General features: G+C 34.5%; 1 protein-coding gene across 4 annotated transcripts in view; it reads left to right on the top strand.

Annotated features, from left to right (window-relative positions):
• CENPK (centromere protein K) overlaps positions 1-26,364 on the top strand; it is a 57,809-nt gene that overhangs the window by 14,357 nt on the left and 17,088 nt on the right. For 2 of the 4 annotated variants that reach the window (XM_042987638.1, XM_042987639.1), the window contains exons 5-9: positions 1,260-1,306; positions 13,030-13,112; positions 13,212-13,310; positions 13,652-13,784; positions 19,805-19,858. In XM_042987638.1, the coding sequence (XP_042843572.1) occupies positions 1,260-1,306; positions 13,030-13,112; positions 13,212-13,310; positions 13,652-13,784; positions 19,805-19,858 (416 nt within the window). Of the gene's footprint in view, positions 1-1,259; positions 1,307-13,029; positions 13,113-13,211; positions 13,311-13,651; positions 13,785-19,804; positions 19,859-20,670; positions 21,530-25,491; positions 25,629-26,364 lie in introns of those variants that run through there. The other 2 variants (XM_042987637.1, XM_007079899.3) reach the window with 2 other exon arrangements.

Genomic DNA, 26,364 nt, shown 5'->3' with positions numbered 1-26,364 from the left:
ATTAACTTTACATTCTTAAAATCCTTCTCATTGCATTTATTGAAATGATTTGGGAGCCATCCTGGGGCTGCCAGTAATCAGTTCTAATATATGTCCTATGAAGCATGTGTCTTAAGCTCTTTCCTGTCAGAAGACCCTGTAGAATAGTAGATAGATTAGAAAGTTTTCAGTAGCATATTATTAGAGAAATTTTAAATAGTACTTTATTAGGAAAGGTAAACTTAAAGTACAAAGGTTGAACTTTTCTAAATATAAGGATTAAATTTTGCTATACAAAATTAAAATGAAATGTTAGTTGATACTCATGAACTGGCAAAAATTGTAGAAGAGTTTATTGTATCTTTTGCTGTTTCTTATTGCTAATAGTAAGTTTTTAGAAAAGAATCTGGTATTCTATATTAAAATTCAAAATATGCTTTTCCTTCTATGGAGTTCCATTTCTGAGAATTTATCCTCCCCAAATGAAAGCACTAGTACATAAAGACATAAATTTAGAAATGTTACAGTCATTGTTTTTTGTGGCTAAAAGTTAGGTTCAAAGTTAATGTTTCATCAGTACTGATATTACTCAATACACTTTGGTATATTCACCCTGTGGAATATTATGGAGTGATTAAAAATTATGGATTAGACTTACATCAGGATAGAAACGATTTCCATGGGGTTTTTGTTGAGTAAAAATAAGAATAATGTGTATGATATCCCCTTCTCATAAAACCAACAATAACAAAATGAATAACCCTTGCATGTGTGTGTGTAGATAATATACATGTACATATACGTGCATAGGATCATATAATTACAGAGAGATATATTTAGGGAAACAGTATAGATTATTAATTTTTTTAAGTTTATTTTGAGGGAGAGAGAGAGAGTGAGCCTGAGTGAGGGAGGGGCAGAGAGAGAGCGAGGGGGAGAGAAAATCCCAAGTAGGCTTTGTTCTTTCAGTGCATAGCCTGACACGGGGCATGATCTCAAGAAGCATGAGATCATGACCTGAGCTTAAGTCAAGAGTTGGACGCTTAACCAATTTTGTTTTTGAGGATTTAGAAAACAAAACCCAAAAATGTATAAATGTCATGTTTGTCTAAAATTATATATTGGTTATATATATTGTCTAAAATTATGTATTGATTAGATATGTAAAGGTGTTAATTAAGGAAAGAGAAAGAGATATCTTAGAAGCCACAAAATCAAATTCTTTATATTTGAGAGTTAACTCAGCATGTATATAATTTTGGCCTTTTTTTTTTCTGCAGTAGTTCCTCTGAATGAAGAAGTTCTAGTAACATTAGGAGAAGAAGAGGTAAGTAACTTAAGGAATTGGTAGTAACCCTAATTAACTTATAACTAGAAGTATTTGGGGTAAGTTCATGACATCAGAAGCAGAATGAAACCACTTTAAAGCCATATTAATTTTTTTATTTTGATTTTAATTATGTCTGTTGAACAGAATATTTTAAATAATTTGAATTTTGTATCACCAATTTGTATATTAGAACTGTGTTTAAAATTAGTGTTTAATATGTAAACTTCATGGTTGTGCTTAATTGTCACTTGATTAAACTCTTCATAATAAAAGCAAAAACATTAAACATAGTTAGATGATCCTAATATATGTATGTCCTCAAAACATAATATACATGTCAATAAAGACTTTAAGTGTAAGTCCATTAAGTCAAAGTATAGGAAAGAAGATAGAAGCAAACAAGAATTTTAAATAAGGATGTAGTGCATGGAAAGAAATAAGTATCAGTGTGTCTAGAGATAGAAATAGTGATGAAAAAAGAGATTATCTGTAAATAAACATTTTTAAAAAAATTTAAAAAGGGGCACCTGGGTGGCTTAGTCAGTTGAGTGTCTGACTTCGGCTCAGGTCATGATCTCACGGCTTGTGTGTTCGAGCCCCGCGTCAGGCTCTGTGCTGATGGCTTGGAGCCTGGAGCCTGCTTCGGATTCTGTGTCTTCCTCTCTCTCTCTCTGCCCCTCCCCTACCCATGCTGTTTCTCTCTCTCTGTCTCTCAAAAATAAATAAACATTAAAAAAAAAAATTTAAAGAGATTATCTGCCCTACAGAATTGAGAAAAACCAGGTTTTGAAGGAACCTGGTACTGCAGTATTCAGGGTTCAAGTATGTAGCTAGAAACAAGATTTCTTTAAAAGAGAGATAAATAATTTTTTTGATTAAAAAAATAACAGAATGCTAACTTAAAAAAGGATTACTTCACACCCCTAAACATGGCTATAATCAAAAGACAGGCAATAACAAGTATTGGTGAAGATATGGAGAAATTAGAACACTGACGAACTGCTGGTGGGAATGTAAAATGCTACATCCACTTTGGAAAGCAGCCTGGTAGTTCCTCAGAAGGTGAAAGTTACTAGTCAAACCAGTACTTTCACTCCGAGGTATACACCTAAGAAAAAGGAAAATAAGTTTGTGTCCACACAAAAACTTAAACATGAATGTTCATAGCAACATTTTTCTTTTTTCTTTTTAATTTTTTAATGTTACTTATTTTTGAGAGAGGGACAGAATGTGAGTGGGGGAAGAGCAGAGAGAGAGGAAACACAGAATTCGAAGCAGGCTCCAGGCTTGGGCTGTCAGCACAGAGCCCGATGTGGGACTCAAACCCATGAACCATGAAATCATGACCTGAGCTCAAGTTGGATGCTTAACCGACTAAGCCACCCATGCGCCCCCATAGCAATATTTTTCTTAATGGCCAAAAAGAGGAAATAACCCAAATGTTCATCAACTGATGAATAGATAAATAAATTGTGATATCTGTACAATGACATATTTTTTGTCTAATAAGAACTGAAGTACTGATATGCCATAATATAGGTATATCTTGAAAAACATTATGCTAAATGAAAGAAGCTAGTTACAAAGGATTACATATTATATGATTCCATTTATATGAAATGTCCATAATAGGCAAATCCATAGAGACAGAAAGTAGGTTGTTGCTTATTGATTAAGGCTAGGTGATTGTAGAGCAAATAGTGAGTGACTGCTAATATGTACTGCTAACAGGTTTCCTTTTGGGATGATGAAAATGTTCTAAAGTAGATTGTGGTGATGGTTACACAACTTTATGAAAATACTAAACATTATTGAATTATATACTTTAAATTAGTAAACTGTATGGTATGTGAATTATATCTCAAGCTCTATCTATCAATCTATCTATCTATCTATCTATCTATCTATCTATCTATCTATCTATCTACTTCTGAGACAGAGACAGAGCCTGAGCAGGTAAGGGACAGAGGGAGAGTGAGACAACAGAATCTGAAGCAGCTGTCAGCAAAGAGCTAGACTTGGGGCTTGAACTAACAAACCATGAGATAATGACTTGAGCTGAAGTTGGATGCTTAACCAACTGAGCTACCCAGGTACCCCAGTGAAGTTGTTTTTAAAAAGACCAGTCAGGGCTGCCTGGGTGGCTCAGTAGGTTAAGCGACTGACTACATCTCCAGTCATGATCTTGCTGTCTGTGAGTTTGAGCCCCATGTTGGGCTCTGTGCTGACAGCTCAGAGCCTGAAGCCTGCTTCAGATTCTGTGTCTCCTTCTCTCTTTGCCCCTCTCCCGCTCACACTCTCTTTCTCTCAAAAATAAATAAACATTTAAAAAAATTAAAAATAAATAAATAAATAATAAAATGACCAATCAGAGAGGTGCCTAGCTGGCTCAGTTGGCGTAGGTCATGATCTCATAGCTTGTGGTCTGAGCCCTCCTCGGACTCTCTGCTGTCAGCACGGAGCCTGTTTCAGATCCTCTGTCCCCCCCTCTCTCTCTTTCTTTGCCTCTCCCTCGTGGATGCTCTTTCTCTCAAAAATAAATAAACATTGGGGTGCCTGGCTGGCTTCGTCAGTTAAGTGTCCGACTTCGGCTCAGGTCATGATCTCATGGTTTGTGAGTTTGAGCCCTGCATCAGGCTCTGTGCTGACAGCTCAGAGCCTGGAGCCTGCTTCAGATGCTGTGTCTCCCTCCCTCTCTCTGCCCCTGCCCCACTTGTGCTCTGTCTCTCTCTCAATAAATAAAAAAAATTAAAGAAATAAACAATAAAAAAGAAAAGAACCAAGCAGAGAACAAGAGCCTTTGTAAATGAAAACATACCTGAAATAAATACAAAAAGGTTGGTGATTATAGGCATGGAAATCTACAGAGTAAGGATGGCAAAAAAAGGAAAATTGGAATAATAGAACTATCTTATCAACTCAGAAGTACAAAATACAACCAGTAGAAGTTCCAAATTAAAAAAAAACACAAAAACAAATGGAGGGGGGCGTGCCCAGGTGGCTCAGTCAGTTAAGCCGTAGACTCTTGATTTTAACTCAAGTCATGATCTCCTAGTTCAGGAGTTTGAGCCCCACATTGGGCTCTGTGCTGGTAGTGCAGAGCCTGCTTGGGATTCTCTCTCTCCCTCTCTTTCTCTGCACCTCCCCCACTTGTATTTGTGCCATCTCTCTCTCTCTCTCTCTCTCTCTCTCTTTCAAAAATAAATAAATAATATTTTTAAAAAATGGAAGTGAGGAAATAATAAATAATACATGAACATTTTCCCAGAATGAAAGATAATATTTCTTTTTCATATTGAGAAGAGTCACCAAATTTTCAATATCATGAAAAAAAAAATGACACATGGCCTAATGGTCCACCATAATTTTCCCTTTGGTAGTAGCCCTAAGGCTAGCAGTTCTGGTTTGAACTGACTGAAATCCAAACTAGATACAGTACCAGCCTTGGCCTTAACACTCTGCTTTCATTTTAATTGTTACAGATAAAAAGAACAAAGGGCTGGAATATTTAGCTTGTTTTTCATTATTTTGTATTTCCTTATACATGCAGTTAGCCAAGTGTCTGAGAATTTTTTCTGTTATTTCTAAATTTCATTGACTACTTCTGCCTGCAATTATTATTTTTTTAATGTTTATTTATTTTTGAGACAGAGACAGAGTGTGAGTGGGGGAGGGGCAGAGAGAGAGGGAGACAGAGAATCCAAAGCCAGCTCCACACTCTGATCTGTCAGCACAGAGCCTGATGCGGGGCTCGAACTCTCGAACCGTGAGATCATGACCTGAGCCAAAGTTGGACACTTAACCGACCGAGCCCCCCAGGCACCCCTGCCTGCAGTTATTGATCACGTTGTGGCTGTTGTCTTCTATCTTTGTTGACTTGGTATAAACATTAGGCATCAGATTCATCATTCCCTGCCCCATTAACCTTCTTTTTCCCACATAGTGCTTCCATTGTGTTTTGGTGAGGTAGGGTCATTATAGCAAATCCCACTTGTGTTGCCAGTTGTGTCAGGGTTTTCCCCAAGACCACTGTCAGGTCTGATGATTTGCTAAATGGGCTCACAGAACACAGAAAAGCTATTGTACTCATGGTTACAGTTTATTTCCGTGAGAAGACACAGATTAAAATGAGCAAAGGGAAAACACACATGGACTAAGTTTATAGGAGTCCTTATCTAATGGAGTTGCATGGATGTGTTTAGTTCTCCTTGCAGCTGAATGTGACAAAATGTGCAAAGTGTGGTCAAACAGGGAAGTTCACCTAAGCTTTGTTGTCCAGGGTTTTTTATCCGGAGTCAGTCACCATGCATGTGGGGCTTCCTTGACTGACTTCAGCTACTTGGACTTCAGCCATTTAGACCACAATTGCATTCACCATAAATCACATGATTGGAATAGACTCTTTAATAAAACTGGTACCAAGTGACCTAAGGTTCCAGGCATACATAAACCCTTTTTTTAAAAAATAGGCTTCATTCCCAAGTGGGGCTTGACCTCATGACCCTGACATCAAGGGTCACATGCTCTACTGACTGAACCAACCAGACACCCCTACATAAACACTTTTATCAGGTATAATATTACAAGACCTCAGAGGTCATCCTTCAGGAGTCCACCAGGGGCCTATCCTGAAGACAGGCATACTTTGATTACCTCCATTTTATCAGTTTTTTTTTTTTAAGGTTTGTGCTTAAATAAATATAAGAAATATTTGCACAACGGCACCTGTCTGGCTCAATAAGAAAAGCATGTGACTCTTGGTGTTGAGGTTGTGAGTTCAAGCCCCATGTTGGGTGTAGAGATTACTTAAAAAATAAAATATTTTTTTTTTCTTTTTAAGTCTATTTTTTTCAAAGAGAGAGAGAGGTAGAGAGAGAGAGAGAGGGAGAGAGAGAGAATGCAAAGCAGGCTCCATGGTCATGATGCAGAGCCCAACACAAGGCTTGATCCCACGACCATGAGATCATGACCTGAGCCAAAATCAAGAGTCAGATGCTTAACTGAGTGATCCACTCATGGGCCCCAAAAATAAAATCTTAAAAAAAATTTGCCCAACTTAAGGTCACAAACATTTTTTTTGAATGTTTTCTTTAAAATTTTTTAAGTTTCACATTTATAATCCATTTGGTATTCATGTTTTTATATGGAATTAGTTACTGATAAGGTTGTATTTTCTTTCATATGAATACTAATTGTGGGTGTTCTGGAACAAATTGTTAAGAAAATTATATTTTATTTTTTGAATTTCCTTTGCATGTTTATTGAAAATTAATTGATGGCATATATGGATCTATTTCTAGACTCCACATTTATTCTTCATTCTGTGGTTATTTCTCTTCTTTTTTTTCTGTGTGTCTTCTGTCTTTAGGTCAATACCACATTGTTTTAGGGGTGCTTGAGTCAGTCAGTTCAGTGTCAGTTCAGGTTTTGATTTCGACTGAGGTCAGGATCCCAGGTCGTGGGATCGAGCCCAACATTGGGCTCCACCCTGAACAGGGAGCCTGCATGAGATTCTCTCTTTCCCTCTGCCCCTTTTCCCCACTTGTGTGCTCTCTCTCTTTCTCAAAATAAATAAATAATTTTTTTTTGAAGACAACATTGTTTTATTTACTTAAGATTTATAATAAATCTTGAAGTAAAATGGGAGGGATTTTCTATCTTTGTTCTTTATCAGAACTGTTTTATATTTTCCTATAAATTAGAGTTGGCTGGTCATTCTGTCCCATAATTTTGACTGAGATTTCCCTGATTCTGTAGTTTAATTTGAGGAGCATTGACATCTTTAGCATACTGAGTCTCAATTCAGATCCAGGAGCCCTGTATGATCTCTGCATTTATTTAGGTCTCCATTTGTTTAGCATTTTTAAGATTTATATCATCAGTGTTTTATAATTCACTATATTAAAAGCTAAAAAAGAAAAAAAAGGCTTTTAATCATCTCATGAATTCAGAAAGAATGTGACAAATTTCAATATTAATTCTTGATTTTTTTTTTAATTTTAATTTTTTTTAAGCAACTCTCCTTCAATAGAAGGCTTGAACTCATGACCCCAGGATCAAGAGTCTCATGCACTACCGACTGAGCCAGCCAGGTGTCCCAATTCATGATTTTTTTTTAATTAAAAAAAATTATTTTTTAATGTTTATTTATTATTGAGAGACAGAGAGAGACAGAGTGTGAGCAGGGAAGGGGCAGAGAGAGAGGGAGACACAGAATCCGAAGCAGGCTCCAGGCTCCGAGCTGGCAGTACAGAGCCCAATGTGGGGTTCGAACTCACAAACTATGAGATCATGACCTGAGCTGAAGTCGGACACTCAACCAACTGAGCCACCCAGGTGCCCCATCCCAGTTCATAATTTTTAAAAACAATTTAATAAATTGTAACAGAGATTTGCAGGTCTTATGCATTTTTGTCAAATTCATCCCTTTAGCATTTTGTATTTTTAGTGCTATTAAACTGGTATTCTTTTTTCAATTGTCAATTATTTATTGCTGGTACATACAAATAAAATTAATATTTATATATTGGTCTTCTATTAGTGAGTATGATAAACCCATTTATTCTAGTAGCCTTTTTGTAGGTGTGCTGAGATTTTCTACATAGCTAGTCATGTCATCTGAGATCAGAGGCATGTGTATTTATTCCTTTCCATCTGGATGCCTTTTATGTTTTCCTTGGCTTACTGTACTGCTCTAGGACTTACAGTAATATAACAAAAGTGGTAGGAATGGACATTTTTGCCTTGTTCCTGACCTTAGTGGCTAGCATTCTCTTTTTCATCATTAAGTGTGGTGTTAGCAGTAGGTTTTTCATAGATGCCCTTGCAGAAATTATCTTCTTTTTTTTTTTTTTTTTTTTTTTTTTTTTGAGAGAGAGAGAGTGAGCACGTTTGTGCATGTTAGCATGAACTTGGAAGGGGCAGAGGGAGAGGGAGAAAGAATCTTAAGCAGACCCAATGGTCAGCACAAAGCCCGACTCAGGGTCTGATCTCATGACAGTGAGTTGGACATTTAAAAGACTGAACTGCCCAGGTGCCCCGGAAATTACCTTCTGTTACAAGTTATAAAGTCTTTTCTAAAATCATAAATTATTATTGAATTTTGTCATTTATTTTTTCTGAATTCATAGGGAAGATGAATTCTTTTTAGTCTGTTGATATAATAAATTACATTGATTTAAGCATAGGGTATTATATTAGTTTCATGTATACAATATAATGATTCAACAATTCTATACATTTCTTAGGGCTTATCAAAATAAGTGTACCCTTAATCCCTTTTATCTGTTTTCCCTATCCTTCCATCCACCTCCCCTCTGGAAACCCAATATGTTATCTATATTTGTTATCTATATCCTTTTTTTTCTTTGTTCCTTTGTTTCTTAAATTCCACATGAGTGAAATCATATGGTAAGATGTCATTCTTTGTTTATGACTAATAGTCCATAGTACAGATTGTACCATGTCTTCTTTTTTGTTTTTTTTTAAATTTTTTGATGTTTATTTATTTTTGAGAGAGATAGAGACAGAGCATGAGTGGGGGAGGGGCAGAGAGGGAGGAAGACACAGAATCTGAAGCAGGCTCCAGGCTCTGAACTGTCAGCACAGAACCCAACATGGGGCTTGACCCCACGAACCATGAGATCATGACCTGAGCTGAAGTCTGATGCTTAACTGACTGAGCCACCCAGGTGCCCTGTATCTTTTTTATCCAATTGCCTATTGAAGGGCACTTGAGTTGTTTTCATGTCTTGGCTATTGTAAATAATGCTACAGTAAACATAGGGATGCATGTGTCTTTTCAAATTAATGTTTTTGTTTTCTTTAGGTAAATACCCAGTAGTGGAATTACTGGATTATGTGGAAATTCTAATTTTAATTTTTTGAGGAATTTCCATACTGTTTCCCACAGTGGCTGCATCAATTTGCATTCCTACCAATAGTGCATAAGGGTTTCTTTTTCTCCACATCCTTACCAACATTTGTTATTTCTCGTGTTTTTGACTTTAGCCATTCTGACAGGTGTGTAGTGAATTGTTTTAATTTGCATTTCCCTGATGATTAGTGATATTGAGCATCTTTTCATGTGTCTGTTGGCTATCTGTATGTCCTTTTTGGAAAAATGATTGTTCAGGTCCTCTGCTCAGTTTTAATTGGATTATTTATTTTTGTTGACATTGTGTTGTATAAGTTCTTTACATAGTTAGATTTGAACCCCTTATCAGATATATCATTGGCAAATATCTTCTCCCATTCAGTAGGTTGCCTTTTTGTTTTGTTGATGGTTTCTTGGTGCAAAACTTTTTATTTTGGTGTGGTCCCAAGAGTTTAATTTTTTTTTTTTAATGTTTATTTACTTATTTATTTTTAATTTTTTTAATGTTTATTTATTTTTGAGAGAGAGAGACAGAACAGAGCACAAGCGGGGGAGGGACGGGTGGGGGGGGAGACAGAATCCCAAGTAGGCTCCAGACTCAGCTGTCAGCACCGAGCCCAACCCAGGGCTCAAACCCACGAATCGTGAGATCGTGACCTGAGCCGAAGCCGACGCTTAAACAACTGAGCCACCCAGGTGCCCCTAATTTTGTTTTTGTTCCCTTGCCAGAGGAGACATGTCTAGAAAAATAATTCTATGGCTCATGTCAAAGAAATTACTTACCTGTGTTTTCTTGTAGAAATTTTATGGTTTTAAGTCTCACATTAAGGTCTTTAATCTATTTTGAATTTATTTTTGTGCATGGTATAAGAATGTGGTTCAATTTCATTCTTTTGCATCTAGCTTTCCAGTTTTCCCAACACGATTTGTTGGAGAAATGGTCTTTTTCCCATTGTATATTTTTGCCTCTTTTGTCATAGATTAATTGACCATGAAAGTATGGATTCATTTCTGGGCTCTATTCTGTTCCATTGATTTCTATCGGTTTTTGTGCCAGTACCATACTGTTTTGGTTACCACAGATTTGTAGTATATTTTGAAATCTGGGATTGTGATATCACCAGCTTTTGTTCTTTTTCAAAATTGCTTTGGCTATTTAAGGTTTTTGGGGGGTTCTGTACAAATTTTAGGATCATTTGTTCTAATTCTGTGAAAACTGTTGGTGGTATTTTGACGGGGATTGCATAAAATCTGCAGATTGCTTCGGGTAGTATAGACATTTTAACAATATTGGTCTTCCTGTCCATTAGCATGAAGTATCTTTCCGTTTATTTGTGTCTTTTCCAATTTTTTTTCATCAGTGTTTTATAGTTTTCGGAATATAGATCTTTGGTTGGCCTCATTGGTTAAGTTTATTACTAGTATTTTATTCTTTTTGGTGCAGTTATAAATGGGATTGTTTTCTTAATTTCTTTCGGCTACCTCATTATTAGTGTATAGAAATTCAACAGATTTCTGTATATTAATTTTATATCCTGTGGCTATATTGAATTAATTGACTCAGTACATTGATTTTTTTAATTGGTATTAACTGTTTAATTAGCCATGCATTCCTAGGAAAAACCCGCTGTGTAATAATGTTTTTTAATTTATTGACGGACTTCATTTGCTAAAATTTTATTAAGGTTTTTGTATCTATGTTAATGAGAGATACCAGTCTGTGGTTTACTTTTCTTGTGACATCTTTGTTAGCTTTCATATCAAGCCTAATAGAATGAGTTGAGAAGTATTCTTTCTTCAAAAGAGTTTATATAGAATCAGTATTTTTATTACTTTAAATGTTTGTTAGAATTCACAGGTAAAGCCATTTGGAACTGGAGTTTTCTTTATGGGAAGATGTTTAGCCACAAATTTGGGTTTTTTATGACTCATCAGGTTTTCTGTTTTTCTCTGAATGAGTGGTATAGTTTGTGTCTTTTAAAGAACTTGTACATCTCATCTCATTTTTCCAGTTTATTAAATTTGTTCATAATATTTCCCCATTACCATTTTAATGTTTATAGTAATGTCACCTCTCTTGTAACTAATGTTAATAATTTTTGTTCTTTTTTCTCTTGTAATTAGCGTGGGTGATTTTGTTGACCTTCTCAAAATACCAACTTTGGGTTTCTTTGATTTTTTTTCCCTCAGTTTTCTTTTTGTTTTTCTATATCATTGATTGAAGGTTTTTTTAATCATTATTTTTTCTTCAGTTTACTTTTGATTTTATTTGCTCTTTTTCTTATGGTAGAAGTTGTCATTAATTTGAGAGCTTTCATTTTTCTCATATAGGCCTTTAGTTCTGTAAATTCTCATTTGAGTACTGCTTTTGTTTCACCCCAGAAATTTTTATTTTGTTTTTATTTTCAAATAGTTCATAATAATTTCTTATATTCTTACAGATTATTACTTCTTTGATTCATGGATGATTTAGAAGTGTGTTTTTAGTATTCAAACATTTGCAAATTTTTCCTGTTACTTTTCTCTTAGTTATTTTTAATTTAATTCTATTGTTAGATCATATTTAACGTAATATCAGTGTGGTTGCTTTGAAATCTTTGTACTTCATTTTTCTTTCCTATGTGTATTACCTTTTCTCTGTTCCTGTTTTCCTCTCTTTCCAATTTCTTGAATTGTGTATTTTTAAAAATAAAACCATTTTATTTACACTATTGATTTATTTGGTTATTTCTCCCCTTTTTGTGGTTTCGCTAAGGTTTATAATAGACATCTTTATTTTATTTATTTATTTGTTTGTTTACATTTTTATTTTATTTTGGGGAGAGATAGTGGGAGTGGGAGAGCTAGAGAGAAAGAGAGGGGGATAGAGGATCCGAAGTGGGCTCCATGCCGACAGCAGTGAGCCTGATGTGGGGCTCGAACTCACAAACTGAGAGATATGACCTGAGCCAAAGTTGGATGCTCAACTGACTAAGCCACCCAGATGCCCCTATAATAGACAACTTTAAATTGTCACTGATTTAGATGTGTAAAAAGCTCAGGTAAACTCTTGACATCAAGAAAGTGGAATACTAGCTAATATGTTAAAAAAACAAAAAGATACTAGAAAAAAAATCCAGATGTTCTTGTAATTTGCTGTAGCAACACAGAGTTCGTTTGGTGTTCCTCAAATACCTCACACATACTCTTGCCTCATTGCCTTTGTACCTACAATCTTTCTGTGTGGAACATTCTTTTGCTAGATATTGTCAGTGTCATATCTCTTGTCTTTATCTGCTGTGATACTCTTAACCTCTCTCCCCGTCATATTACCTAAAAGAGCCATTCCTGCTCCTCATTTCTGTGTTCCTATTTTGACTTTTTTTTTTTTTTTTTTTTTTTTTCATGATACTGATTGCTCTCTGCAGTTATATATTTGCTTGTTTGGATTCTCCTGTTTGTTCATCTTTGAATCCTTGACTCTCAACTATGCCTGGTAGTCAATGATCAATAAATATTTGTTAAATGAATGATAATCATTCATGTTTGTTTCTGTATAGTCTTCTTAGAAAAGACACCTAATCTCCCTGATTACTGAAAACTTAATCATTTAATTGGATTTTAGTGTGAAATTCAAATTTATTACTCAAAACCCCTTTTTATATTTTTGAATTTAACAAATGAAATATTACAAAGAACTTAGTATCTGCTGTATTTTTTCCTTTCAAAGACTTTCTGATGGTCTTTTGCTCTTGATTTTTGAGTATTTATCCTAAACAAATAATGTAAATTTCACTCTCATTCATAAATATAACTGTTTATGGGATTACAGACTAAGTAATTATTTTGAATTGTTTTGTTCTAGTTCCAAAAATTGAGACATGATCTTGAATTGGTACTCTCTACTCTTCAGTCAAAGAATGAAAAGTTAAAAGAAGACTTGGAAAGGTATATTTATATTATAATTGCCTTTAGTCACAGATATATGTTGAATTGGCATTAATGTTTTATTTGGCTATTGTTGGTTTTGTTTTTCCATGTTTAAAGGGAGCAACAGTGGTTGGAGGAACAACAACAGATATTGGAATCTCTTAATGTGCTGCACAGTGAATTGAAAAATCAGGTTGTGACAATTTCTGAATCAAGGTATTAATTTTGTATTCTAGATTTTTGAAATAGGAAAAAGTTTTTTAAATGTTAACATGAAATATATAGATGAAAATAGGGGAAATTTTATTAGAAATTGCGAGTTTTACTTTAATTTTTTCCAACTGTTAGTTACATGGCCTTTTATTAATGACTTGACCTGTAGTTTCCTTATATGTTAAATAGAGAATTTTACTTTCATAAAGCTAGTTACTTGGTTTGAACAAATGAAGTTTGAACAAAGTGTTTGATCAACTTTATGAGTAACCAGTTACATATACTCATTATTTTATGTATTTTATTAGTAAAATATTTCTCTTAATTTTTAAAAAACCCATTAGAATCTTAGATGAGCTGAACACTAAAATGCATGATATAAAAGAATATAAGGAAAAGCTCTTGATTACCTTGGGTGAATTTCTGGAAGATCATTTTCCTCTGCCTGATAGAAATGTTAAAAAGAAAAAGAAAAAGGTAAGTTTTAGAGAACAAATTCATGTAGCTATTTATATATGAGATTGTTTCACATAGGTTCAAATGTAAATTTTCTGATAAATTTTTGTAGTTTATTATACATTTCAAAGACACACAGATACATGTAAAGAAATCTTCCTTGGGGCGCCTGGGTGGCGCAGTCGGTTAAGCGTCCGACTTCAGCCAGGTCACGATCTCGCGGTCCGTGAGTTCGAGCCCCGCGTCAGGCTCTGGGCTGATGGCTCGGAGCCTGGAGCCTGTTTCCGATTCTGTGTCTCCCTCTCTCTCTGCCCCTCCCCCGTTCATGCTCTGTCTCTCTCTGTCCCAAAAATAAATAAAAAACGTTGAAAAAAAAAATTAAAAAAAAAAAAAAAAAAGAAAAAAAAAGACATCTTCCATCATCACATTATAATACTTTTTGAAAAATTAGAAGCAACCTAGTTGTTCAATAAAATAAGATTAAATACATTTTTTAATATATCCATATAGTGGGGGAAAATATACCTTTTAAAAATAACATATTGAACTACCAAAAGAGTTATTAAAATGCTCACAATTTATTAGTAAATTGATTAAAAAAATAGCTAATTAGCGGGCTTTGGGGCGCCTGGGTGGCTCAGTCGGTTAAGCGTCTCACTTCAGCTCAGGTCACGATCTCACGGGCCGTGAGTTCGAGCCCCGCGTTGGGCTCTGGGCTGATGGCTCAGAGCCTGGAGCCTGCTTCCGATTCTGTGTCTCCCTCTGTCTCTGCCCCTCCCCTGTTCATGCTCTGTCTCTCTCTGTCTCAAAAATAAATAAACATTTAAAAAGTTTAAAAAAACAAAACAAAAAAACAGCTAATTAAATTTTATGAGTCTAATTTGTACTAAAAAATGTAATAGTGCCTCTGTATGGAGGCTAGGATTTTACGTGAGATCTGTTTTTGTTTTTACTCTTTTCAAAATTTTCCATGATGAGCATACGAAACATTTAAAATCAAAAGATATCTGTTAGTTAATGTGAGTTCTTGACTATTTAACTAGTCAAATTTAACTATTTAACAATAGTTCTTGACTGTTTAACTATTTAACTAGTAGTTACCATGTAACAGACCTTTTTCACAAAAGCAAATAAATATTTCATTTGGTGACAGAAGATTGGGAATAACTACTTTAATTCCTTTTTCAAAAACAGTGTATACTATAAATAAAGAGAGCTTGTGGAAGTGGGGAAGGCATTGAAACTGGCACCAGAATGATTTTTCTAAAATATATATTTTAATTATTTTTTAACATAAAACTGATAGTTCCCTTCTAGAAGTCTATAAACTCCTTAGAGTAATGAATTTATATTCTGGATTTTGCCTATCTCTTTAGCCTCCTTTCTAACCATTCTTTATTTATCTCTTGCATGAATCCATTCAACTGTACCCTGTAGTTCCAGCAAGTATGCAATGACCTGTCTTTTTGTGTCTTATACGTTCTGTTCCTTCTGCTTACAAAACATTTCCTGTCTGATGAAGATAGCAAATCCTTACTTAAGTCACTTCAAACATCATCCTTTAATACTTGTGTGAAGTATTAAATGCAGTTTATGTGTCATTTTATTAGCATTATCACATGATTTTGTAGTAATCATTTATATCTATCTCTCTCTTCACCCACCCTGCACTCTGAGCTCCTTTATGTGTTGAATTCATTTTTGTAGGTCTATTATCTTGCTTATGTATTCTAGTATCTTCTTAGTTCTTATTTATTTGTTTGTTTTTATAAATGTTTTTTAATTTTTGAGATAGAGAACAAGCATAAGTGGGAGAGGGGCAGAGAGAGGGAGACAGAGGATCTGAAACAGGCTCTGAGCTGACAGCAGCAAGCCAGATGTGGGGCTCGAACTATGAACTGTGAGATTATGACCTGAGTCAAAGTTGGATGATCAACTGACAGCCACCCTGGCACCCCCATGAATTTGTATCTGTTGAATGACTATGACTATATTAGGAAAAGAAGAGGAAGTTTTCTTTGTTTTCTTATAATCTGTGTTTTTTATCCTTATTCTTCCCCTTCTTCATTGTAACTATGTGTTTCCCATTCTACCCATTGTTATTTGTATACTTTGTTCATTTCTAAAATTGTTGACAGCCTTCTGTTAACCATTTCATTAAGTTCATGATTCCTTACCTCTTAATGATCATAATCATAGAATAACTCACATTTTCTGATTCCAGTCTTGTTTTGTTTTCACCATTTTCTTTAATCTATCAAGCTTCTCTACCAATAGAACCAGAGTTAAAGGATTCTGAAAGGAATCATTGATCACAGAAGCCATTATGGGTTTGTTAAGTTACATTTGATAAACTCACATTTTTAAAATGAAGTATATGGACCATTAATACATGTTACAAAATGATAGAGTACTCATTTTTTTTTTCTCCCTTTGTCTGTCAAGCAGTAATACTGGATATATGAGTTAGCTTAAGCTGCTAGAGAAAAATACCATAGATTAGATGGTTTAAATAAAAGAAATATATTTTCTCACTTTTCTGGAGGCTAGAAGTCCAAGATCAAAATGCCATCTGAGTTGGTTTCTGCTGAGGCCTTCTTCCCTGGCTCTGGACAGCCATCTCTTGCTATGTCCTCACATGGCCTTTTCTCTTTTCGAGTGTAGAGAGAGCTCTCTGGTGTCTCTTTCTCTTCATATAAAGACACCATTCCAGTTGGATTAGGGTCCCACCCTTATGGCCACATTTAACTTCAGTTACTTCCATTTCCAAATGTAGTCACCAAGGAGGTTGGGACTTGAACATGTGAATTTTGAGAGAAACAATGCAGTCCATAACACTGTGTTTTGTCATTCAAAAATAAGTACAAAAAAGAAAGAAAAAAACCCTGAATCCCTCCACCGTATTGTTAACATGAGGTGAACATCATTTGAGACATCTTCATAAACACATACATATATAGAAGCATAAATGGATTGATAGATGTTCAGATCAATGTAGTTTTGTATAGACCAATATAAAATAAGTATTAGATGGGGTACCTGGGTGGCTCAGTCCGTTAAGCATCCAACTGTTGATTTTAGCTCAGGTCATGATCTCATGGTTTGTGAGTTCAAGCCCTGCATTGGGCTCCACACTGACAATGTGGAGCCTGCTGGGGATTCTCTCTCTCCCTCTCTCTGCACCCCTCCCCAGCTTGTGCACACGCACGTGTGTGCACACTCTCTCTCTCAAAATAAATTTAAATAAACTTAAAAAAATAAGCATGAGATGTAATTTTACTTAAATTGATAGAAGAAAAATGTTAACTCAGATAAGTATTTTTGTGTCTCAAGTTATTTTAGTTCTGGAGAGGTCCCTAATATAGAGAAAAAACAAATTACGAATAACATTATAAAAGATTAAAAGACCTAAAAAATGTTCATCTTTTTTTTTTTTTTTTTTTTAATTTTTTTTTTCCAACGTTTTTAATTTATTTTTGGGACAGAGAGAGACAGAGCATGAACGGGGGAGGGGCAGAGAGAGAGGGAGACACAGAATCGGAAGCAGGCTCCAGGCTCCGAGCCATCAGCCCAGAGCCCGATGCGGGGCTCGAACTCACGGACCGCGAGATCGTGACCTGGCTGAAGTCGGACGCTTAACCGACTGCGCCACCCAGGCGCCCCAAAAATGTTCATCTTTCAATTTTAGGCAGTATTCATTCACTCCCTGCTATTAAAGATGAAGAAATTAGCATTCTCCCTATAACACCATTACAATTTATTATTTGTTTTAACTTTGGCAGGTTTATAACATTTTTATTCTGTCTCATAACATTATTTATATATGTGTTTCATGTTCACATTGTATTGGATTCAATGCTTATCATCTTTGACCATTTATTTTTGAGTTTTTAAGTTAAACTAATTGATTTGATTGGTTTCTTTGAGAAGTAATTTGTTCAAGCAGAATTCCTGGGCATTTTATTTTTTGGATTCTTGACTGATAAAAATGCTTGGTTTGCCTTCATATGCAAAGGATATTTTTGGCACATTAAAAAAAAAATTTTCAAGACCTGGTAGGGATTGTTCCATTCTTCCGAAATAGGAGGTGCTGGGCCATCCTGTAGATAGCTAGGCCAGCCTGTAGATACCTTTCTGCTTCTGAGTATATGTCTGAAGAGTTCTTTATCTTTGACCTTCAGTAATTTAACAGATACCTTACAGTGTTGAGTATCATGATGATTCAGTATCATTTTTGTTTTGAAGATGACATTGTTTTTTTTTTTTTTAATTTTTTTTTAAACGTTTATTTATTTTTGAGACAGAGGGAGACAGAGCATGAACAGGGGAGGGGCAGAGAGAGAGGGGGACACAGAATCTGAAACAGGCTCCAGGCTCTGAGCTGTCAACACAGAGCCCGACGTGGGGCTCGAACCCACAGACGGTGAGATCATGACCTGAGCCGAAGTCGGACGCTTAACCGACCAAGCCACCCAGGCGCCCCATAGATGACATTGTTTTTAGGGGCAAATTTAGGTCACATTTCGTTTAGTGGAAATTTTATTTTATTATGGTTTATATTATTTTTCATATCCTTATGTTGAAAGTTTTTTTTTTCCTGCTCTGCTTTCATTATATTTTTCCTCTGCTTTTTCTTTGATTGTCTCAATCTGTGCTTTTTTGCTATTTATTTCTGTATCAGTTCTTTAATTCTGTTTCTTTCCTCACTAGTGAATGCTGCTTTTCTAAACCACTCTTTCATTGAATAAGGTATTAGAGGTCAGGAGATTTTGAGGTCTAGCTTTACTATCTTTACTCAGGAATCACATTCATTTTCACTATTTCTTTAAAATATTTGTAGTTATGTAAGACTTTATAAGGGCTCCAAGGTAATCTTTGACTGGTATCAGGAAAGTACAGGCTGTCACTGTGGTAGATGACTTTGCATTTAATTAAATGTCTGAACTCAAAGCTGCTGATTAGGATTAGTATTATCTTGGAGGGAGATTTCTAGCAGAACCCCTTTAGATGTTGTCCTAGATAGTAAATATATTGAATGATAGAATTAGCACTATATTTTTCAGCTGGCTAGACCTGGGCCAAATAAAATATTTAGTGAGGGACATAAAATATCTATCTTTCTTGGGTTTGAAACATTAAAGAATGAAGGAGACATATCTCAGCTAGATGTATGAAAGCGGCTTAGACATTTTAGATGATGGTATGCTGAGAGGTCAGCAGGGCAAAATTGATATCTAAAAGTTAATGAATAAACTTAATAAAATTCCAGCATCTATACAAGTATGAAAGTGAGTCTTCCTTTTCATCTTTGGTGTTTGAGTCACACTTGTATCATATGGAGACTGGTTTGAAAAAGAAAAAAAGATAAATTAGAGCACATTTAGAGAGCAACTATGATATTGAGGGGCTGCAAGTCTACAGATTATGAAAAATAATTGAAGGAACTAATGACAATTAATACGGCCAAGACTTGGTCTTATAATACCATCTTCAAATATTTGAGGAATCTTGGATTGCATTGGAATGGGATTTATTCTCTATCATTCCAAGGGAAAAAGAAGCAATGAATTGAGTTAACATTAAGAACTGTCAAGAACTATAGAAAGTTGAACAAGGCTCCCTGGGAAGTAAGTTTCCTGTCCCAAAGCTGTATAAATAGGGTTTGGAATGCCATTTGTTTGAGATATTTTGATTGGAAGCCTCAAAAATTAGACTGTGTTTTACATGAGTATATGTAAAAAAATATAATTTATCCATTATTTATTTATAGGTAGTCTGAATTGTACCTTCTAGTAATTTCACTTTCTTAGAGGTTGTTTGAACTTTGTTTTTATGAACGTGACTGTGTAGTACAAGCAGATTGTTTACTTTCAGAATTCTTTTAAAATCACCTAATTCTAAATATTTGTACTATGGTATACCTTGTACCATTGCAGGTAAGAAATACTAATTTTTAAAAATCTCGTAATAAATACAGTTTAATATTCTGCCACTGGCAGAACTGAGATGTTAATTCTTTGTTATTCACATTTCTGTCAAAGACAAACATTCAAGAATCAACTGCACAGCTGATAACACTGCATGAAATGTTAGAGGTAAGCATTTTGTGTAGTTGTTTTGTCTTCAAGATTTCTTTTAATTAGTGATTTCTAAACAATTATACACAGGCTTGAAACAGAAAATACTGCTTTAGTTCTTAAACATACCAAATTTTATTAAATTTGGTATTAATTTATTACCATTAATAATTAATCTTTTACTATATCTTAATTTATCTTTACTATCTTTAATTTATCTTTACTATTTATCTTTACTTATCTTTACTATAAGATAGTTTACTTTACTTTATCTTTACTATAAGATAGTAAATTTATTAATTTATTAATTAAATCTTTACTATATTAATTTATTAATTTATCTTTACTATAAGATATTAATTTATCTTTACTATAAGATAGTTTGTTTTCTATCCATTACTAGAAAGAATATTGTCATTTTTAAAAAAGAACAGTTAGAGACTAGCCTTAATCATATTCTTAAGATTCTTACTTTAAAAAAATTTTTATGATGTTATTTATTATTTGCACAGTGAAACCCTATGCTTTTACATTGATGGAATCTTTAGTTGGCACCTCTGTATTCTATCTGAACTACATATGTGAGTTTAAGGATTCTTTCCACATAGTTGCAGAAATCTGTACACAGTTTTAAACATGTTTCCATTTATTAATATGTAGTTTTTTTAAAAAGGAAGAAAATCGCTTATTTAAGTTAATACATGGAAATTATGACAAGCAATTATTCAAAGAGAAAAGAGATCAACATTCTTTGGTAAACAAATTTTTAATGTTTTATTATAGCTGTATCAGTTTTTTACTAAGGTATTATGAACGGTATTTTTTTCTAGATTCTTTTAAATAGATTATTTGATGTTCCACATGATCCATATGTCAAAATTAGTGATTCTTTTTGGCCACCATATATTGAGCTGCTCCTGCGTAATGGAATTGCCTTGAGACATCCAGAAGATCCAACCCAAATAAGATTAGAAGCCTTCCATCAGTAAAAGGATGGTCTCTTTTTTCACACAGTACTTAATGAATCTTGTCATTCAAGGATAATGGAAACACTGAGGATTACTTGGACAAAGAACATTATTTGCAAATCAAAGCACATAGTCCCTCTTCCTTTCATCCATAAAATGACACAAGCCACCTACAATTTATAAATGGTCCTTTCACATTCAATTAGTACCTTGGTGTTTTCAACTCGATGGAAAAGAATGCAAGTAAAAAACATTCTAGACTTAATCATAATAAACTTTTGATGTATCTTACTTCTGCAGTATTCTTTGTTAATTTATGATACTGTTACTGTAATGTTTTCCTTTTGAATTTGTGACAGTTTATTTTATGTATTTTGAGTTCCATTTGGTGCTTATATCTCTGAATTTAGCAATTATAATGGAAAGGCCATTTAATTTGTAGATGGCTTTAAAATTGACAATATCTGATATAGAAGGAATCGTAATTTAAAAGCATGTAGTAAATCTGTTCCATGTGTACTGCCTTATTTCTAGATTTAAAAATTGGAACAGAAACTAATGGATAAGTGTAGCATGAAAACTATATCTTAATATGTATTATATAGCAAGTGATATATATTAAACCATGCTGTTTCTGTTTATTATTGCTAACAAAATTGTGTTCATAAAATTTTGTTAATTCTCCATGACCTTTCTGTAAATAAAACTCTTTGGTCTAAAAGTCTCTCTACCTTTTTTGGTGATGTGGCATGATATTTTAATAAATTAAATAGACTTTTTCATAGGTAGAAAAGTGAGGATATTATAGGACTCATTCAAGATTACATATAATCTAAACTAGAGAATTCCACATGCTTTTAGTACCATTAATTTTCTAAGAGGATGTAGTGTGTACTTTTATATTTGAAAATGCGGTCTGCTGTTTATCCACATTTCTTGCTTACCTTCAATACTTCATCTTTTTTAAAGTAAGCAAATACTCCTCCAAGTATATCTTATACCTTTTAGAGAGAATAGAAATACTGTTAAATTTTAGAGAATGTAAGTTCTTTTATGGGAAGATGACATATAAAGTACCTTGCTAGAATAGTCAAGTTGGGAGTCAAAGGAATGAGCATCTTTTTAGTTCTTGAAGTTACTGGAGAAGGTACAAATGGTTCAGTCAGTATAACCCTGCCAATAATTCTACAAAGTAGATAGTACTGTTGTCCATGAACTTCTTTGTGTTGCAGATTACAGAATGAAATAAAGTAGTAAACATCTTGATTTATTGGGCAAATCTTCATTCACATTTTACTGATAAAGATATTGGTTAGGATTTTTTTTAGTGCAATATCTTGTGTAAGACTTTAAGGAAAACTATGATGATTACATCTCACTTTACTTGACCCAGGCTTTTTACCAAGATTATTCGCCCACTTTTGATATCAGTTATAAACAAAGTAAGTTATAGTAGAATTGTCTTGATTTGTATTCCATCTAAACTTACAGCCCTTGTAAGCTGTCTATGGTTTTGAGTATGTTGGAGAAAGTGTTTTAAGTTCTGAAGACCTTTGTGTATTTTTTTCACTGCTTTAAGATGATCCCTGGAATCTATTAAGGTTTATAATTTGCTTTAATTTTACTGACTCTTAAATATGATAATGCAAAATATCAGAAAGTAATACCACATTCTAGCTTTCCCACATCAGATGGTGATGTTAGCCTAATTTAAAAACAAAAAAATTGATGGGGTACCTGGGTGGCTAGTTGGTTAAATATCCGACTTTTGATTTCAGCTGAGGTCATGAGCTCATGGTCCTGAGATCTAGCTCCATGTCTTTGGGAATGTAGCCTGCTTAAGATTCTCTCTCCTCCTCTGCGCTTCCCTGCTCCGTGTGTGCATGTGCACACACGCCCTCAAAAAAAAAAAAAGAAAAGAAAAAATTAAAAACAAATTGTTTTAGTCTACCAGAAAATATACTTAACTTTGTTATTGGTTGATGTGTATGCATGGATTGATTTTGGAGAAATTAAATGTCTATTCGGTTGAAAATTCGACCCAGTTGAATATGACCCTTCTGAGACTTAAGATAAGTTTTATGTGGTTGTAGGTCTATGTTAACATTTCTGATTCCCTATTTTCCTTAATTTACTTTTTAGTTTATTTAGCTATTAGTTAACTTCTTTTTTCCCCCATAACTTTTTTTTTTTTTTTTTTTTTTTTTAATAGCCTCCACACTTAGTAAGGGGCCCAATGCAGGGCTTGAACTCACTATCCTGAGATCAAGACCTGAGCTGAAATCAAGAGTCAGAGGCTTAACCAATTGATCCACCCAGGTGTGCACCTTCCCCCAGCACATACTATATTTAGATCAGATGTCTCTAAATAACATTTATGTACATCAATACTTTGAAGTCAAGATACTTGATCTTATTTATGTATTAATAAATAAGCACATATATTTCTATAACACAGATTTGTTTTTCAATATATTGACAACTATTTCAATATGATTTTTTAAAGTTTTACTTATTTAAGTAATCTCTACACTCAACATGGGGTTTGAACTCATGACCCCGAGACTAAAAGTCACATGCTCTTCTGAATGAGCCAGCAAGGTGCCCCTCAATATGATTTTTTTTTAATTGAGTTATAGTTGACATATATTTTATTAGTTTCAGGTGTACAACAAAATGATTTGATGTTTGTGTATATTGTCAAATGATCACCGCAGTAAATCTAGTTATCATCTGTCACCAGGGTTAACAGTTTTTTTTTTACTTGTGATGAGAACTTTTAATACACAATACAGTATTATTAACTATAGTCACCATACTGTACATTATATCCCCATGACTTCTTTGTTTTAAAACTGTAAGTTTGTACCTTTTGACACTCTTCACCCATTTTTCCCACTTCACATTCCCTGCCACTGGCAACTACCAATCTGTTCTCTTTATCCATGAGCTTGTTTTGGTTATTGTATTTTTTATGTTTATTTATTTTTGAAAGACAGAGGGCATGCTCATGAGTGGGGGAGGGGCAGAGAGAGGGGGGACAGAGGATCCAAAGCAGGCTCTGGACTGACAGCAGATAGCCCAACTCAGGGGTCAAACTCAAAAACTACAAGATCATGACCAAGCTGAAGTCAGACACTTGGCCAACTGAGCCACCCAAGCACCCCTGTTGTTATTGTTTATAGGTTACACATATAGGTGAAATCATATGGTATTTGTCTTTCTTTTTCTCTCTGACTTATTTCACTTAAAATAATGTCTTCAGGGTCCATCCTCATTGTTGCAAATGGCAAGTTCCATTCATTTTTTGGATGAATAATATTCATATATATATATATATATATATATATATATATATATGCCACCTTTTCTTACTTATTATTTTTTTGTTAATGTTTATTTATTTTGAGAGAGAGGGAGACAGAGGAGAGGCAGAGAGAGAGGGAAACACAGAATCCAAAGCAGGCTCCAGGCTCTAAGCTGTCAGCACAGAGCCTGATGCGGGGCTCAAACTCACAAACCATGAGGTCATGACCTGAGCCGAAGTTGGGCACAGCTAACTGGGCCACCTAGGCACCCCTATACCATCTTTTCTTTATCCATTCATACATTGATGGACACTTAGGTTGCTTTCATGTCTGGGCCATTATAAATAATGATGCAGTGAACATGGGGTTGCATCTATCTTTTTAAGTTAGTGTTTTCGTTAGTTTGCTTCTTTGTTGCTTTTACCAAGAATTGTATTTTTCAATTCTCTAGAACATTCTTTATTTGAAAGTGAAGTTGGGTTAATTGTAAGTGTATATTGCAAACTCTAGGGCAATTGCTAAAAATATTTTAAGTATAATTGATGTGCTAAGACAAGAGAAAAAGTAGAATTGTGTAAAATGTTCAGTTAAAATGAGAGAAGGCAGGAAAATGGAAGACAGAGAGGACAAAAGCAATGCATAGAATACAGTAACAAATGTGCAAATATTAATCCAGTATATCAGTAATCACTTTAAATGTGAATGGACTAAATACACCAATCCAGGCAGGACTGTCAAAGTGGATGAAAAAACAAGACTCAGACTCTGTGTTTTCTACAAGAAACTCATTTGATATATAAGGACCCTGATAGATTAAAAGTGAAGGTATGGAGGAAGATACACCATGCTAACACTAATCAAAAGAAACCAGGACTTTATTAATTTAAGACGAAGACTTCTGAGCAAGGAAAATCACCAGGGCTTACAAGGAACATCACATGTTGATAAAACTGTCAATTCTCTGAGAAGACATAATAGTCTTTAATATATATGCACCTAACAACATCATCACAGTGTATGAGGCAAAAACTGATAGAACTGCAAAAAGAAATAGATCATGACCCGAGCTGAAACCAAGAGTCAGACTCTTCACCGACTTAGCCACACAGGCGCCTTCAGAAAAAAAATTTAACAAAAGAACAAAGATTACCTATTTTATAGAGAAAGAAATAAATATAACAAAATTCACATAATTTAAAAATATGATAGTGTCTGGGAAGAGCCCCAGTCTTACATTAGAGGCAAGGAGTTAACTTCTTACACCTCCATAAGTGCTGAAAGTACATGTGATTAAATGTATTAGAGCAAAACAGTTTATTACAGCACTGCAAACAAGAGCATCAGCATTGTTGTACTGGATTTCTTTATCTCCAAGTCCCACAGAGCAATGTCATGGAGCTGGGTGGAGACTACACCTGCAGTGAGTTTTGCCATAGCTGAGAAGACCAGGAGGAGAATGCTGAGCGTCGTCTGTTGCAAGCCGCAAACAAGGCAGACCTCAATGGAGAGCAAGTACTTAAAGCATTGTCACATTGTGGTTACCTTGACATAGTTAGTTGCCAATATGACCAGTTCAGAAAGTACTTAATGTCAAAAGATGGGTAGTTTTGTGGTCAGCAAGAGCGTGCAAGAATCATCGATCATGTCCTTGGGAGGACTATCTTTCCTAATACAGATAAGAGACCAAACATAGTAGTCCTAACAGTGAGAATCTCCTTGACTCACAAAGCAGAATTCAACTGCAGTATATAGGAAACATACCTAAAACAAAATAATTCAGAAGGGCTAAGCATAAAGGAATGGAAAAAGGTCTATAAAGCGTAGAGAGACTTTTGGCCCATTTTGAAATTGGATTGTCTTTCATCCTACTGCGTTTTGAGAGTTTTTATGTATTCTGGAAACAAGTCCTTTATCAGGTACATAATTTACAAGTATTACACAGGCTCCTGGGTGAGAAAAACAGCAATAGTAGAAACACTGGTGAAATCTGAGTAAAGTCTACAATTTGGTTAATAGTATTATACCAGCAGTAGTTTCCTGGGTTCAGTAATTTTAATGCAGTTATATAAGATGTTAACCTGAGGGAAGCCAGATGAGAGATATATGGGAAATCTCTGTACTATTTTTGCAACTTTAAAATCAGTTTAAAAAGCTAAAAAAATAAGGCTTCGAAGTGATAAGAATGAGTTCTCACATTAGTATACTCTTTATTTTAACATGTGACATTGATAAAATTTAGAAGAAAACA

This window comes from Panthera tigris, chromosome A1 (assembly GCF_018350195.1).
Source record: "Panthera tigris isolate Pti1 chromosome A1, P.tigris_Pti1_mat1.1, whole genome shotgun sequence".
Lineage (NCBI taxonomy): Eukaryota > Metazoa > Chordata > Mammalia > Carnivora > Felidae > Panthera > Panthera tigris.
This window is presented reverse-complemented; position numbering and strand designations above follow the sequence as displayed.